The 13,999-nt window shown below is 40.2% G+C and overlaps 1 protein-coding gene across 4 annotated transcripts in view; it reads left to right on the top strand.

The window, feature by feature from the left end:
• Positions 1 to 13,999, top strand: part of anks1b (ankyrin repeat and sterile alpha motif domain containing 1B) — a 257,933-nt gene that overhangs the window by 157,216 nt on the left and 86,718 nt on the right. For all 4 annotated transcript variants that reach the window (XM_036576704.1, XM_036576703.1, XM_036576706.1 and 1 more), the window contains one exon: positions 1,362 to 1,548. In XM_036576704.1, the coding sequence (XP_036432597.1) occupies positions 1,362 to 1,548 (187 nt within the window). The remainder of the gene's footprint in view (positions 1 to 1,361; positions 1,549 to 13,999) is intronic.

Genomic DNA, 13,999 nt, shown 5'->3' with positions numbered 1-13,999 from the left:
TGGTAAGGTCACGGTTTAGCTGCGTCACCTACAATCAACGAGCTTTTGTCTTTGATATTCTTAAATAACTAGAGATGCAGCACTGGTCTGCCTCATGGTTGGGGTTGTAGCAAATTGGTTCACCCAGGTCCTTCGTAGCTCAGCAACTGTAACTATGCCAAGAATTCCTCTGAAAAACTTTGCAATACAGCATATTGTAATTCTAAAAATTTGCCCGATTTCCCAAGAGACTGGTGTAAAGAGTGAATTATTGCTAATTACTCAAACTGAAGACAAAAGAGGAGATGTGTAAAATCTGACTGCACTGCCAAACTAGAAAAGAGCATTTCCTAAAAGAGGATTGTTAAACCATTTTGCTACCATTGCAGTTAGGGTGAGTTAGCAGCCAGCCAACATGAGACCCTCCAAATACCAGGAGGTATTTCGTGCACTGGTTATAAGAGATGTATGGAGTGTTCCAATCAGTTGACCGATAGAGAGTGCATGTGAACGCCCTCTTCTAAGACCTACCGTCTGTGAAATTGTGCCAAAAGTCAGGAATATTTCAGGAGCAAAAGAGCAAATCCAGAAGCAAAATAGTACATCAGCAAAATAAGCAAATAGAAAAAAATGAGAGCAAAGACTGACAAAAAATCAGTATCAGTGGGTTTTAGTACGGAGCCAATATCAGCATAAATGCTGGATTGAATATCAGACATAAGAAAGAATGAATCTGATCCAATCCTGTAACAAATCTGTTCAGAAACAGCACTCGCACAGTGTGTATATTTCTGCCTATGGGCTTGTAGAGTGTTTCAGTAGTTTAAGCATGATAGCCTACTTTTAGATGCTCATTTAGTTTTTAAAGGTAAAATATTGGATCTATATGAGCATCAGCTGAAACTCATGATTTCAGTGTCGGTGTCTGAAAACTGAAAGTGCCATCTTTAAATGTTAGCGTCAACCCATGTGTCACTCACGTTCACTAGAAGTCCAGTTATCATACTGTTGCTCTTTGCTATCTTTTAGCACAAGCTTTGATCTCCTGAGACAGACAATTACCGGTAATACAGCTCCTCAGATTACTACTAAGATTTAAGTGCCTTGTTCAATAATGCAAAGGCAGAATTAAGGGCAGGGTAATAACAGGCCTCAAACACTAATCTCATGCTAATAAAGTACACAGGTGTGAACCACAGAGTCTGAGGGGTCGGTCATAACTACATGTTAACCGTGTAAGACACAGCACATTGTCTTTAAACTTGAATAACTTAAAAACTGTCTAAATTATCAACATGCTGTGGTGTAGAATCTCTAGTAGCAGTTTATCTGCTTGCGATTTCCCTCCACTTCTATTTTAAGTCGGCTCTTCTTTCTTGCAGCCCAAGCAGCGTACGTCTCTGTCCTCGTCTCAGGACGTGCAGCGGCCAGTGCAGAACCACAGCGGAGAGCCATCTGAGGTCAGCTCGTCTTTGGGCTACGCTAGCTTCAGCACCAGCCCACCCGCCAGCCCCCCCATCAGCCCCGCCAACTACTCCACCGGCTCAGCCGAAGACTGCGCCCTCACTGGTACGCGCACTCTCCACCATTTCTGTTTGATCCTAGACTCTATGTTATCTTTAAAGCATTCAGGTTTATGGTGTCTGGAAAAGGTTATTTAATTACAAAGACAAACTTTAAAACTTCTGAATAACATTCAAATACATGACAGAATATTAACCTTTTAAACTGGGAGTGCTCACATGTGGGCCTACACTCCAGTCCCAGATTCTCGTAACCACATAATTTAATAATAATAATAATTTGTTACATAGTAGTTTCTGGATAATAAGACTTACAATTAATAACTGAATAATTACACAGTTTAAGGAGTTAAAAGTCCACACTGAGATTACGGAATTATCGTTTGTGCTGAAGGAGTATCAACTGCGTCATTCTTTATTCATTCATTAATGTATTTATGGTATCTTGGTATTACAAAGAGCTTAAGTGATGGTAAACAGTCCACAAATGGTTTAAGCTGTCCACACATATCTAAATGTCCATATGCCTCTAATAACGAGATCAGGGGTCTCATTTACAAAACGTTCTAGAATTTGACTCCAAATGTGTTCCCAACATTTGCGCACAAATGATCTTTTAAAACATTGTTTGTAAATCATGCGCTATATTACCTGTAGCACACTTGCCAGAGTGAACCATTGATGCATCAGATTAGAAACTTCCATTAATTCACATTTTAATTAATTCACATTTTCATGTCTAATATTTTAAATACCACTAAAGAGCCATTAGTGACCATTCTGAACTCTTTTACTTCAACTTTTACTTACCCTGTGAAATCCAATTGAATTATAACCTTGCAGAGTCAATGTAAGTAATGCCTTTTTTTGAATAGTCAGAATCAACATAGTATGCTGCAATAAACTTTTTTTTTCCAAAATGTTAAAAGGTTAAACTTGGACAGATTAGGATTTAGGTTGTTATTTACCACTTGCAATCAATGTCAGTCATTTTGGTTTATTATCATCCAACCGATTGTTGTCTCGCTCGGATTTTAAATATCAGAGTGAAACGCTTTTTCATTTTTGCTGCTGGTCTTCTCTCTCACAAACGGAATCATTTTAAAAACGGAACCACTGTTTCATACCTTGAACCACAGACATGAATCACACAAACACCAGCTGCCTCCTGATTAGGTACACACATTGCATTGGCCGAAATCGTTCACATAAAGTTCAGATCCGCCTAGTGTTTCGATGCACAGCATCCCGCTAACTTGGTGTGCCGGATCTATTATGTGCCACATGGCTGCGTCTGACAGAACCGAAGCGCCCCATTGAAAACGAAAGGGATACATTGCAGTGTGTTGACATCCTCTAGCAGTGTAAATGCAGCATCAGAGCAAAGACACATGAGATGTAGCTTTAGCCACCATGTTCTGGGTTTAGGTCACAGGTTTGGGTTTGAAATCTAGTAAGGCTAAGTTTCGACTGTTACTTGTTCAGGTGGAGAGAGTTGTCAGGCGGCACGGTCTCCCTGCGGCGATTATCCGAGGGGTACCTTCTCTAAAGAGCTACGCTAATTTAAGCGGGAGTTCTCCTGCCTGATTGGCTGCCTGTGGGAGCCATGAGACGTCCGGATCCAGCGCTAATGCTTTGTTTCTCACAGACTGGCTCCTGCTGTTCCAAAAGCCTCCACAGCAGCTGCCTGCATAATTCATATATCAAACCCGCTTCATATGACAAAACAGCATATTAAAGCCTCGCGCTTTTGCTCCGCTCGCATAAATGCAGTCAGTGAATCCAGGGATGAGTATTCAATTACCCATCCGCTTACTGTAGTGGCTGTTTCAGCATGGTCACGTTGCCGGTAGGAGGTGATGGGAGATTAGAGTATTATGCTGCCATGGTGATGTGAGTAAGGACAAAGCCCCTGAGAGAACATTTACATGTGTGAAATGCAAGCCATAGCTTGGTGTGTCACTTCCTGTGTGTCACTTCCTTTGGGCCCTCTTTTCCTGCTGGGGGGCAAGTGGGCAGTTGATGCGGTTTCCATGGCACTGTAATTCCCTTCACCATGGTGTGGGAGTCATGGTGACGGTTGTTTTCATTGGTGATCTGTTTCTGAAAGCTGCCAGTCACCAGAGGCTCCTGCACGCTGCCCCCTTGCATGTAAAGATAGCAGAGGTTAGAGAGAAAGAGGGAGAGAGAGAGAGAGAGAGAGAGAGAGAGAGAGAGAGAGAGAGAGAATAAGCACCATTTACTTCCACTGAGTTCCACAAAGTCACTTTAAAATGTCAAGTGTTGATAATAGTCTCCAGTATTGTATTGTGTACAGTTATAGCTGCACTGTTTCTTCCTGTTAAGGGGACTCGTCGAGACTTTATCTTATCCCTGCCTCTTTTATAGATCCCTGTGGGTGTCATTACTTTCTCACTCTGTGGATCTCTGGCCTCCCAGTGTCTGAGCATTGGACAAGGCAAACGTTCAACTAGAGCTTTATTTCATCTGTCATTTATATGCGACTTTCCAAGGCCATGTGATATAGGCCATTTTATGTTAGCAAACCAAGCAAATTGACCCTTCTTCATCTAAGCTGTACATTAAAATCTGATGGTAAAATGTGTGCAGGTAAATTTTACCAACAGTTTTGTTATCCTTACTCAGCGTCATTCTCAGTTTGTCAAACTCACGTCTGGTAAAAGTGTGTAAAGTTAAGTGTAATATTTTAACAACCTGAAATAAAAACTTGAATTGCAGTTAACTAAGCAAAACTATTGTATGTATCAATTATAACACTACTAATAAGAATTAAAACAGAAAATAACAATACTAATAATGTGTGCACATGGCAGTCCAAGGTAGATGGTAGATTGTAGAAGGTAGGTACAAAGGTAGATGTAGTTGTTTTACATGCACATTGGTGTAAACAAAAACTGCAATTAGTCCATGTTCCATTTAAAGACAAATTACACTGTGCTTTTGTTTTATACTTATGACACTAATTTTAAAAAATAAACAAACAAAACACAGCTAGCGCAGAAGCATCTCATACACTGCAATAAAACCCCATATAAATATGTTATTTTAGGAAAATAATCACACTACACCATCACATCATTCTACCATCTGTAGTTTTGTTTATTTCACATTTTATTCTTTCCATGTGTTGTAATTTTAGCCCTACAAAGTTTGGTCAGTAGGGATCGCAGTGCACTCACTGCTCCACCTCAAACTCCCCCTACATACACAGCCATTGGCTCATGAGCCACTGAATGCTGTCATTTTATTGGCTTCCTACCAAAACTGCATGAATTAGGGTGTGCTTCATGTAAATGATATGTAAATTAGGTACTGATAGTCTGACACTTGATTTCACGCACTGAAGCTGATTCATCATCTGCGTTTCATTCTCTACTTGTTTCCCTATTGTTTTACTAATCAGGCGCAGAGTAGTTTGTACTTCATTAAAGGTGGTCAAATCTACACTCCTTTTTGCACCACTGCGTAATCTCCACCAGTGTCACTGCAACACAATCAACAGACAACTGTGACTTAATTACTGGCTTGGACACTTAAAGGGGAATGCCACCGTTTCTTTCAGAATTTCAAACTTAATTTGTCAGTAAGTAACCAAAGACATTCAGAGTGGTCTGAATTGAAGTGCTCCATTCCAGAGAAACTAGAACCAGAACTGTTCACAGTGGTGATGGGAACCAGAAGCCTGAAGCTACCACACAGGAAGCTATTACCTGAAATGATTCGGAACACGCTGCCTGGTGTCTGAGTCATTGTTTTACCGTTTTAGATAAGGTTTGTATTTGACATGCAGGGCGTTATGAGGCAAAATTGTACCAAAATGTTTTTTCAGATTTACCACCGTTCTGGATTATTAATATTGTTCTGGATAGTAAATGAAATGGCTATTTTTAACCCCTGGTTCCTATCAACACCACTTTAAAGAAATCTGAGCCAGTATGTTTCTCTACCGTGAATCATTTCACATCAAACCACTCTGAAAGACTTTGTTTAGACCTCAACAAGGAAATTATTCAGAGATTTTGGGAAATCAGTGGAATTCCCCTTTAACACAGCATACATACTTATTCCTTATCTTACCTTTGCCGTTACTTTTTATATTGCCTCATGCGTCCTCTGAGAGTGATATAAAACTGACTACTTAAACCCTAAGAACCATAAGTAGGCCTGCATTTCAGTTCTTCATTCTCATAACTTCCTAACTTACTTATTAGTTTCATAATAGTTACTGAATAATTGAAAGCAGTCTACAGATTATTAAGTTATATTAATTACTGAGTAAAAAGCCTAAGGTTCGAAGGGTTGATTGTTTTAAATTTTTTGGTATTACCTCTTGTGTCCACAGCAGGCGACTGAGTAGAGAACTACGCACTGATCTGAGGCCGAGATAATTAGTTAAACATGGTCATACTTATGTAAAAAGTAATTATTTACAGCAACAGTCTGATGCTTACGGAGGTAAGTTTAGACAGAAGAGAATAGAATAGAGTAGAAAATGTGTCTCTCTTGCCACAAACCGGGCTTCTAGCCAACTGGCAAGAATGTGAGTGGTAGCTGAATCTAGTTTAGCATCCATAGTGCAAAGGCCCCTGTAGCCTTTCATCTCTTCCAGCCTCTACTGTAAAAGGTGGTGCCTTTGAAAAGGAAGGGCCATCTCGTCACCCCTTTGATGGCACCTCCCTCCAGGATGCTCCATAGCCTCTGATGTTCTGTGTATTCCTCTACAGACGGGAACGTTTGGCATCCTGGACATAACAAGCCGATGATAATGGCAGCTCGCTGGAGGAAGTTTTACTAGGTGCTAACTTTATGAGGCGCTATACAAGTAGTTTATCTCTAATTAAGTTGCTGTTGATGCTAGTGTAGACAACATTGCCAGCTCGTGCTCTTTGGTTGTCTTCTCTCTGTCTGTGGCTTCTCAAAGTGTGAGAGGATTCGATCTAGCACTGACTCAGCAGTTAAGAGCCCTACACTGGTACTGAGAGGCTTCTTCGTTTTAATTCTAGATGAGGAGTTAAAGGATTTTCACCAGACATCATTAAGCTTACTGGTATTGCTCTGCTATTGCACTTCATGCTAGCTCCACGCGTTTAGCTCTTGAGCAAGACTAAGTTGCTTCAGGAGCTTTGCAATACTGTAATAAGCTTCCTAATACCTGTTACAGTACATTTGTGCGACTAGACAGTCCACATGTTTACTCTCCAATCCATTTAGAAGAATCCTCAGGTTTGCGTTAATAAAGTGAATGAACCCATGTCTTATTAATCTGACATGGCTTCTTTTGACAGTACAATTGTCTTTTACTTTTCTTAAAAGGCCTTTATCATGGAAAACCTGAATTTTTGCGAATAAAAGAGTGTGATTTATTAGGTAAACATACATTTCGAAATGTACAGTTCACTCCTCCTCCATATAGTGAATATATAAAGGCTAAGCTGCAGAATCAGCCCATTTAAAATTTCTTGTTTCTGTGATGTCATGAACACATTTGCTTCTATTCACTTATTCGGGCTACATGAGTTTCACCCCACCCACTCACACTGAAGTCATGAGGAGTGTTTTAGCCATGACTGGACAGCTAATCAGGATAAATATGTACATATATTACTCTTAAAGGTGCAGTAACAAAATGAGCCTGTTCAATCCTAAAGGATAAAAACGAATGTAGAAATGAATTATGACCTTTTTTGCTCCGCAAACTTTGGGGGAAAAATAAATTACAGTGTAAAATACAGGCCCTTTAAAGTTCACCAAAGGCTAACAGTTTTGTAAACCAGACAAAAGGCAAACGATTTTCAGAAAAGAAACTTCATCTAAAAGTGAAATTAAGTTACAGTACAGGTATTTAGACATTATATCACTCTGAGCTAGTATTATTAATAAGCATCAGGAGGCTTTAGCTCACGAAAGTTTGGCAGACCCTACTGGAGCCCCATAACACAACAAAACACTGTTCTAAATGGCACTAAATAGCTTATAAAAGAAAACTTATCACTGTTAGTGAACTGGGTTATTCATCCTGGCTGCTACAGTGTTTATCGAGCAACACTGTGTGTAAAACACAGATCAGCTGGCACACTACCGCTACAGCTAAACGTAATCTAATTTGAAACTGTAGGCATGGAGTCACCTGTAATTGTGTCCTCCTTGTTGTGACCGGCAGAAACGTGACCTGCATGCATTACAGCAGCAGAGGCCACCGATCAAAGAGGGACATCACAGACACCCAGTAAAGGCACTGATGTCCTTTTTCTCATGCTCACAGTCAACACTCAGAACTATCACCATCTCCAAGAATAGATTTCTTCACATTTTCAAGCTCTCTCTCTCTCTCTGTCTCTCTCTCTTTCTCTCTCTCTGTTTATTAGCTTTATAAGGTCCATTGTGCTGTTGCTGTGGCAACTGCCATTGAATGAGAAGCACATTGCTTTTTCTTAGATGGCTTATTTTCATAAGTGCAGGAATCAAGGGCCACCAATTTGCCCATGATTGAGAGAAAAGAGTGAGAGAGAGAACGATAGTGACGTGAAGCGCGAGAGGATGCTCTGCTAGTCCGTGCAAAACCAACCTGCCAGTGTCATGCTGTTCCACTAACGTTATTCCAACATGTTCATTAAAGCGTACACGTTTTCTCGACCCCTTCTCATATTCTGAGCATAGGGCTCCTGCGTGGGCAGCTGCTTCAGGTGCTCTATTTATAGACCGCGTTATAGATTAGATTTGGTGTAAACAGTATTGATGTGGCGTTATGTAACTGTGGAGCAAGAGGAAGGCTGTCTCAGTGCTGTGCACAGACACATGCAGCTGAGCTCTAAAGGAGATAACTTGGAGCTGCAGATAGCGTAGGAGAGTCTGGTGAACACCTTAAAGTACTTCTCACCTTTCTTAAGGTGAAGGATAAGAGCATGGTTGGCTTTTTAGAATGGTTATTTGTAAGTTTAGGGTTGTGAAGCAGATCATTGATTAGCTTTAGAGGGTTTGGTTTAGTTTTATTAAAGGAGTTACGGGATTAGGTTTAGTATAAGAGATGGCAACATTTTTTCTTTTCTGATAATGATACCGATATCAAAACATTTCATATTATCTGGTCCAATATTTTTTCTTTAAAAAAATGCTAAGCTTTAAAATGAGCTAATTTAATTGAAGCACCTCACTTCAGGTGAGCATCTAAAAGTAGGCTATTATGCTCAAACTACTCAAACACTCTACTACTCCATAAGAAGAGATACACAGCTAACATCACATCACACAACATGAGCTATTTCTTTTACCTTTTGTTATCCCATCCAGGATTTTCTGCTGAATTCCGACCCGGTAAGGATACCCATCAATACCAGTATTCCATCACTGTTTAGAATTTTAAAATGTAGTTGATCAGTTAAGGCTAGGGCTATGTTCACATTACCAGGTTGAAGTGACACAAATCCACAGATCTGATGTTTTCAGAGCTGTGTGGACACACAAATCTGATCTTTTCAAATCAGATCTGAGGTGCTTTCAAATGTGGTCCTAGATTAGACACGTGTCCAATTTGTGGCCTTGTGACCTTCACAAGAACGCTCAAATCACTGTTAGTGTTAACATGGCAGCAGCAGTAACTGCTGAAAAAGAAATGTGTCTGATTACACAGAAGCCTTGTTCTGCTGGTTAGTTGTTTGTAGTTCACAATACGTATGGTTCAATCATGCAGCGGTATTGAATAGGATATGCACATGCAGGTCTTTTCAGGACACAGGTTCACTCACAGTGGTGACAGAATCACTTACCTACACTGTTTTACCGTAAGTACACATGTAGGTTCACTGGTCGATGTGGAGAGTAAATAAAATGGCTACATTTGTGTTGTTGAAATTGCAACACCTGGTTCCTGTCACCACCAGTGTTCAGACAGCTGTCTGTAAATTTCTCTAATTTCTTTTGAGTCACAGCAAACTACTCTGAATTACTTCATTTACACTTCAATGACTGAATTATGCAGAAATCTTGAAAAATTAGTGGAAGTTCCCTTTAAGGGTAAAATAACGTAGATTCAGGGCATATGGCGGCTTAAGGTCAGGGCTGGCAGTTAAATAATTAACGATTAAATACTAACTGTTAAATAATTAATAGCTGTATTGTATGAACATTTGGGGGATAAAAAAATCAGGTCACTCTTTCCCTACGCGTATGTCCATATCACACTGATGAGAACGCATTCGGCATTTTGCAGTGCCCTCAGGTCAGATTTTCAGCATGTAACACACCACTTGCATTCCAGCTGTTGCTTCCCCAAAGGCCTTGAACATCAAGAGCCCTGTTGACCCGCTGAGCGCACTGACCTTCCAGCACAGCGGACGGGGAGGAGGCTAAAACCACACGGCCGGGGCACCAGCCTGCCTTTCTGCCTTATTTTGCCACAGTGGGAATCTAATGGAACACAGGGCTGCCATCACACTTCCGACAGCGTATGTAGCCGGCAGCGTATATCCACGTTGGTTGCCGTGGCAATATTTTCACATTTCCGAAAGCAGAAGGGAGAAAGTGTGAATTCTGTATTTCATGAGTGGCCGTGGTTGCCGTGGGCAGCAAGAGAGAGAGAGAGATGCATGATGATTACATGCTAAGAAACGTATGTATTAGAACTGCACCATTTGGAGCTCCTGGTGTTACTGTGCCTTTTTTTTGCTCCCAAGGGGACTTAAGAGCTTTGTGTGCAAGAGGGAGCGCAAGAGAGCGATTTATGGTAAAGACTTTGGAAAGCTTAAAGCTGATCATAATCCTTGGGCGCTGAGCAGTTGTTGTGGTGGCCGCCCCATAAGCCAGGCTTGGATTGACAGGTCCGATATTGTTCTGGTTTTTAATATCTGGGAGTGAGGCGGGAGATAGAAAATTAAACCGGATTGTTTCTGTTGTGGTACGGCCCCTTTTCCCCCATGTAACCCCGCGTCACCCCTGCTGTATGTGCCTTTATGAGAAAAAACAGCAGAACATGGCTGTCATAAGAAAACCTCATAACTCTCGTAACACTTTTTGTAACATTTCTCATAACATTTTTTTTTTCTTTTTGTTCATGTTTTTAAACTGGCTGCCCTATAAGTTGTATGAATGTTTCATGATGACGGAACCATTAGAAATCAGTGCTTCACAATATTGTTTGTTAATAGTTATCATAATATTGACTTGTGCAGTGCTGATACAGCAGGGGGCTGAGATATGCAACTGAGCCCTCTAGCTAATCACAGCTTTTTCACTCTGTGCTGTGAGCATTCTGACCAAATCTCAGATGCTCCTGGTGTTTTTTGGGGTGTTTTAATAAACCAAGACACTCACATTATTGGACAAATGCAATAATATTTGTAATATTTGGTTCAAATAATGCTTGCTAGTCATATGAAAGATTCGCAAGTATGCAGTAATACATTGCCAGGCATATGTATATGCAGCAGTATAATCACAATATGAAATTTTATGCATGTTGTGCAGCCCTAATACATTTTTTGAAAAAGAAATATTTCAGGGTTGTTTAAGTTTCATTAACAGAGCTTAAATTAAAACTGTTTTTTCCTTCTCCTTTAAATGTCCATGTCCTAAATTTTTCTTGTGTTTTATTTTTGTCCCTTAGGTCCAATTATAACATTTGTGTGATTTTGTGTGCCAAAAACAGTCAAAATGAACTTTACATGACTATTTTCCCTTTTTTAAACAGGCTGTTTTTGTTACTGTGCCTTTAAGACTGATATGTGTGAATGACCTCTGGTCTCATTGGCTGCTCATTGTGCTTCATTCAAAAAGCAGTCCAGCTGAAACACACTTTGTAACTTCAGCTTGACTAAACTGCTGTAGGCTGAGCGGGCAGATATGTGTGAATGTAAATGTTTTGCTTTTTTATGACGTCACAGAAACAATGAATTCAAAACAGGCTATTAATGCAGCTTGGTTTTCTTGTATGACCTGTATGGAGTGAGGAGTGAACAGTATGTTTTGAAACTAAAACGTGTTTATGTGCTATTCTTTTATTTTCCATTATAGGGGCCCTTCAGAGTTACCATTTCAGAGATATGAGACTTTCTCACAACAGCAGTGTTAAGCCCTGCGTCTTTGTGTGGGTCCATGATGTGCTTTGGTCAGCAGTGTTGTAGTCCCTCTGCTCTCTGACAGCATCACTGGGCTTACTATTCTTGGCAACAAACGGCTGCAGTTCAATACGGCACAGCAAACATTTGTTAACAAGCAATTAAACATGTTGCCTGTAATCCAGTGGCAGAACAAGCCATCCGTCTGCACGCAGGGATAAAGGAGAAGGCTAAATCTCTCACCTCATTCATTTTCACTTTCAAATTGAATTCTTTCTCCTCTTTTCCTGTTTTTTCTGTATTTCTAATTCTTCACCATTGCTTGTTTCTTTCTTTCTTTGTGTCTGTCTCTGTTGCTCCCTCTCTGACTGTTTGTCAGATTCAGATTCAAATAGCTTTACTGACATAAGCTGTAATTAACAAGTGTCACCAAAGCAATGACATGAACGTGTAATATTTACTGTGATAATAATAAGAAAAAAGATCAAATAAAAGATCATATGTTCATGTATACAAATTGTACATTCAAACACGCATCTGCACGCATGTCTTTATACGTACACACAATTACACATTTGTGTATTTGCTATTAAGTCCAAAGTTTAGGCACGTCTATTATTTTCAGCCTACCATTTGCTAAAAGTAAAGACATCAAACTATATAATAACCTAAATGGAATTAGGCATCAACTATGAAGAAAAGTCTAGATATCTTCATTCTGTCTATATTTTAGATTCTTAAAAGTAACTTATATTTGTCTTGATGTCAAATTTTCACACTCTCAGTATTCTCTTATTCTCGAAAGCACCTTCATTTTACAGTGAGCACTCCAGTAAAGAGCAGTGGCACAGAGCTGCTGCCGGTTAGACTACATCTTGTGTTCACAGTCATATTTAGGAGGCCTAAAATGATGTTGACAATTTTTTCTACACCTTCCAAGGTTCAGTTTTAGAAGTTGGTTGCATTTTCTGCTTCTTGTGATCCAAATAATCTCAAACACATTCAGTGATGTTGAGGTCTGGACGCTGGATTGGTCAGTCCATTGTTCTTCTTTGTTTGATTTCTTTCTTTTTCTAAATAAATTTGATTTCAGTAAACAAAAAAAATCTCTTGACAGGTACACATCTTTTCAGACTCATATTGTTGAGTTGTTCTTCTCACAGTGGAAGGATGAACAGAAACAGCTGTGGATTTATTCAGATCTGAAGGAAGAGTGGAGCTTGATTTTCTCCTTTCTCTCATAGACGAAAGCTTTAAGTACCAAGTTTATCTGATGGTGTCAGTTTAGGTGGTCTAACAGGTCTTGCACAGTTCTTGGGTGTCCCACTTTCTCTGTATCTTTTAATAATTATTTGAACTCCAGTTTTAGGAACTGGAAGTTTTTTTCACTTATGTTTGTTTGTGTTTCCCCTTCCTTCTGTAAGTAGATTATCTTATATCTGATCTCCTCAGAAGCATCTCCAAAAATGAATAACTTGTACTTAATGGCTGTTTTGACTGGGAATTAAATACATGAAGGGTGGTCTCTGAGCTGTATTGTATTCACACACACACACACACACACACACAAAGGCACACACACACAAAACCCTTAGATATTTACACGGGATTGTATATACCTATATATCTATCTCTCTTAGTCTGTTCTAAGTTAATGAAGCCATGACTGCATCTGTCCATGCTGACTGTGTTCTGTAAGTCATTGTCGTTATTAGCTAACCTCATGTTAGCTCACACTTGTTGTGAGTTCCACCTTCAGAGGAGCACTTATCAACATACCTATCACTCTTTCCCTCTGGAAAAGTCTTCTGCATGACAAGACAAGTGTGTATGTGTGTGGGTGTGGGTGTGTATGTCTGTGTGCATGGAGCACATGGAGTATTATTCCACACAGCAAATACTCTGGAATGCTGCATGGTTCAACAGTAGGCCTATCAGATCACTTAAGAGAGTGTGTGTGTGCGCTTGTGTGCGTGTATGTGACCCTTAGAGGTGGGACTATCAGTGTGGGGCAGTGAGAGCCTCTCATCTGGAGACAAACATTCCTCTTCAGCTCAATTCTCCATACCTGCGGACGTCTATTTACCCACTGCTGCCATCCAGTCTTAAGGTAAGAGACTGCAAATAAAAAGGGAGCAAGGGAAGGTGAGGCAGCTATAGTTAACACAGGTCAGGCTATTTTTGGGGCCTCTGTTGAGATGTAATTTTATTTTGGGGGAGTGAGAGTTGCTTTATTGGGGAATCGCTACTGTTGCTTTAGCATCTGAGCCCCGCTGAGCCCCGGATTGATGGCCCATTTCCACTCATTTCTGGTGTGTGTATGTGTGTGTGTGTGTGTGTGTGTGTGTGTGTGTGCACACCCTGCTCTCCCCACTTAATCACTCTGCGCCTCCATCTCCTATTCTGGGTGATGTGCCCCACTGTTTA

This window comes from Colossoma macropomum, unplaced genomic scaffold, assembly GCF_904425465.1.
Source record: "Colossoma macropomum unplaced genomic scaffold, Colossoma_macropomum, whole genome shotgun sequence".
In the NCBI taxonomy this organism is placed as follows: Eukaryota; Metazoa; Chordata; class Actinopteri; order Characiformes; family Serrasalmidae; genus Colossoma; species Colossoma macropomum.
This window is presented reverse-complemented; position numbering and strand designations above follow the sequence as displayed.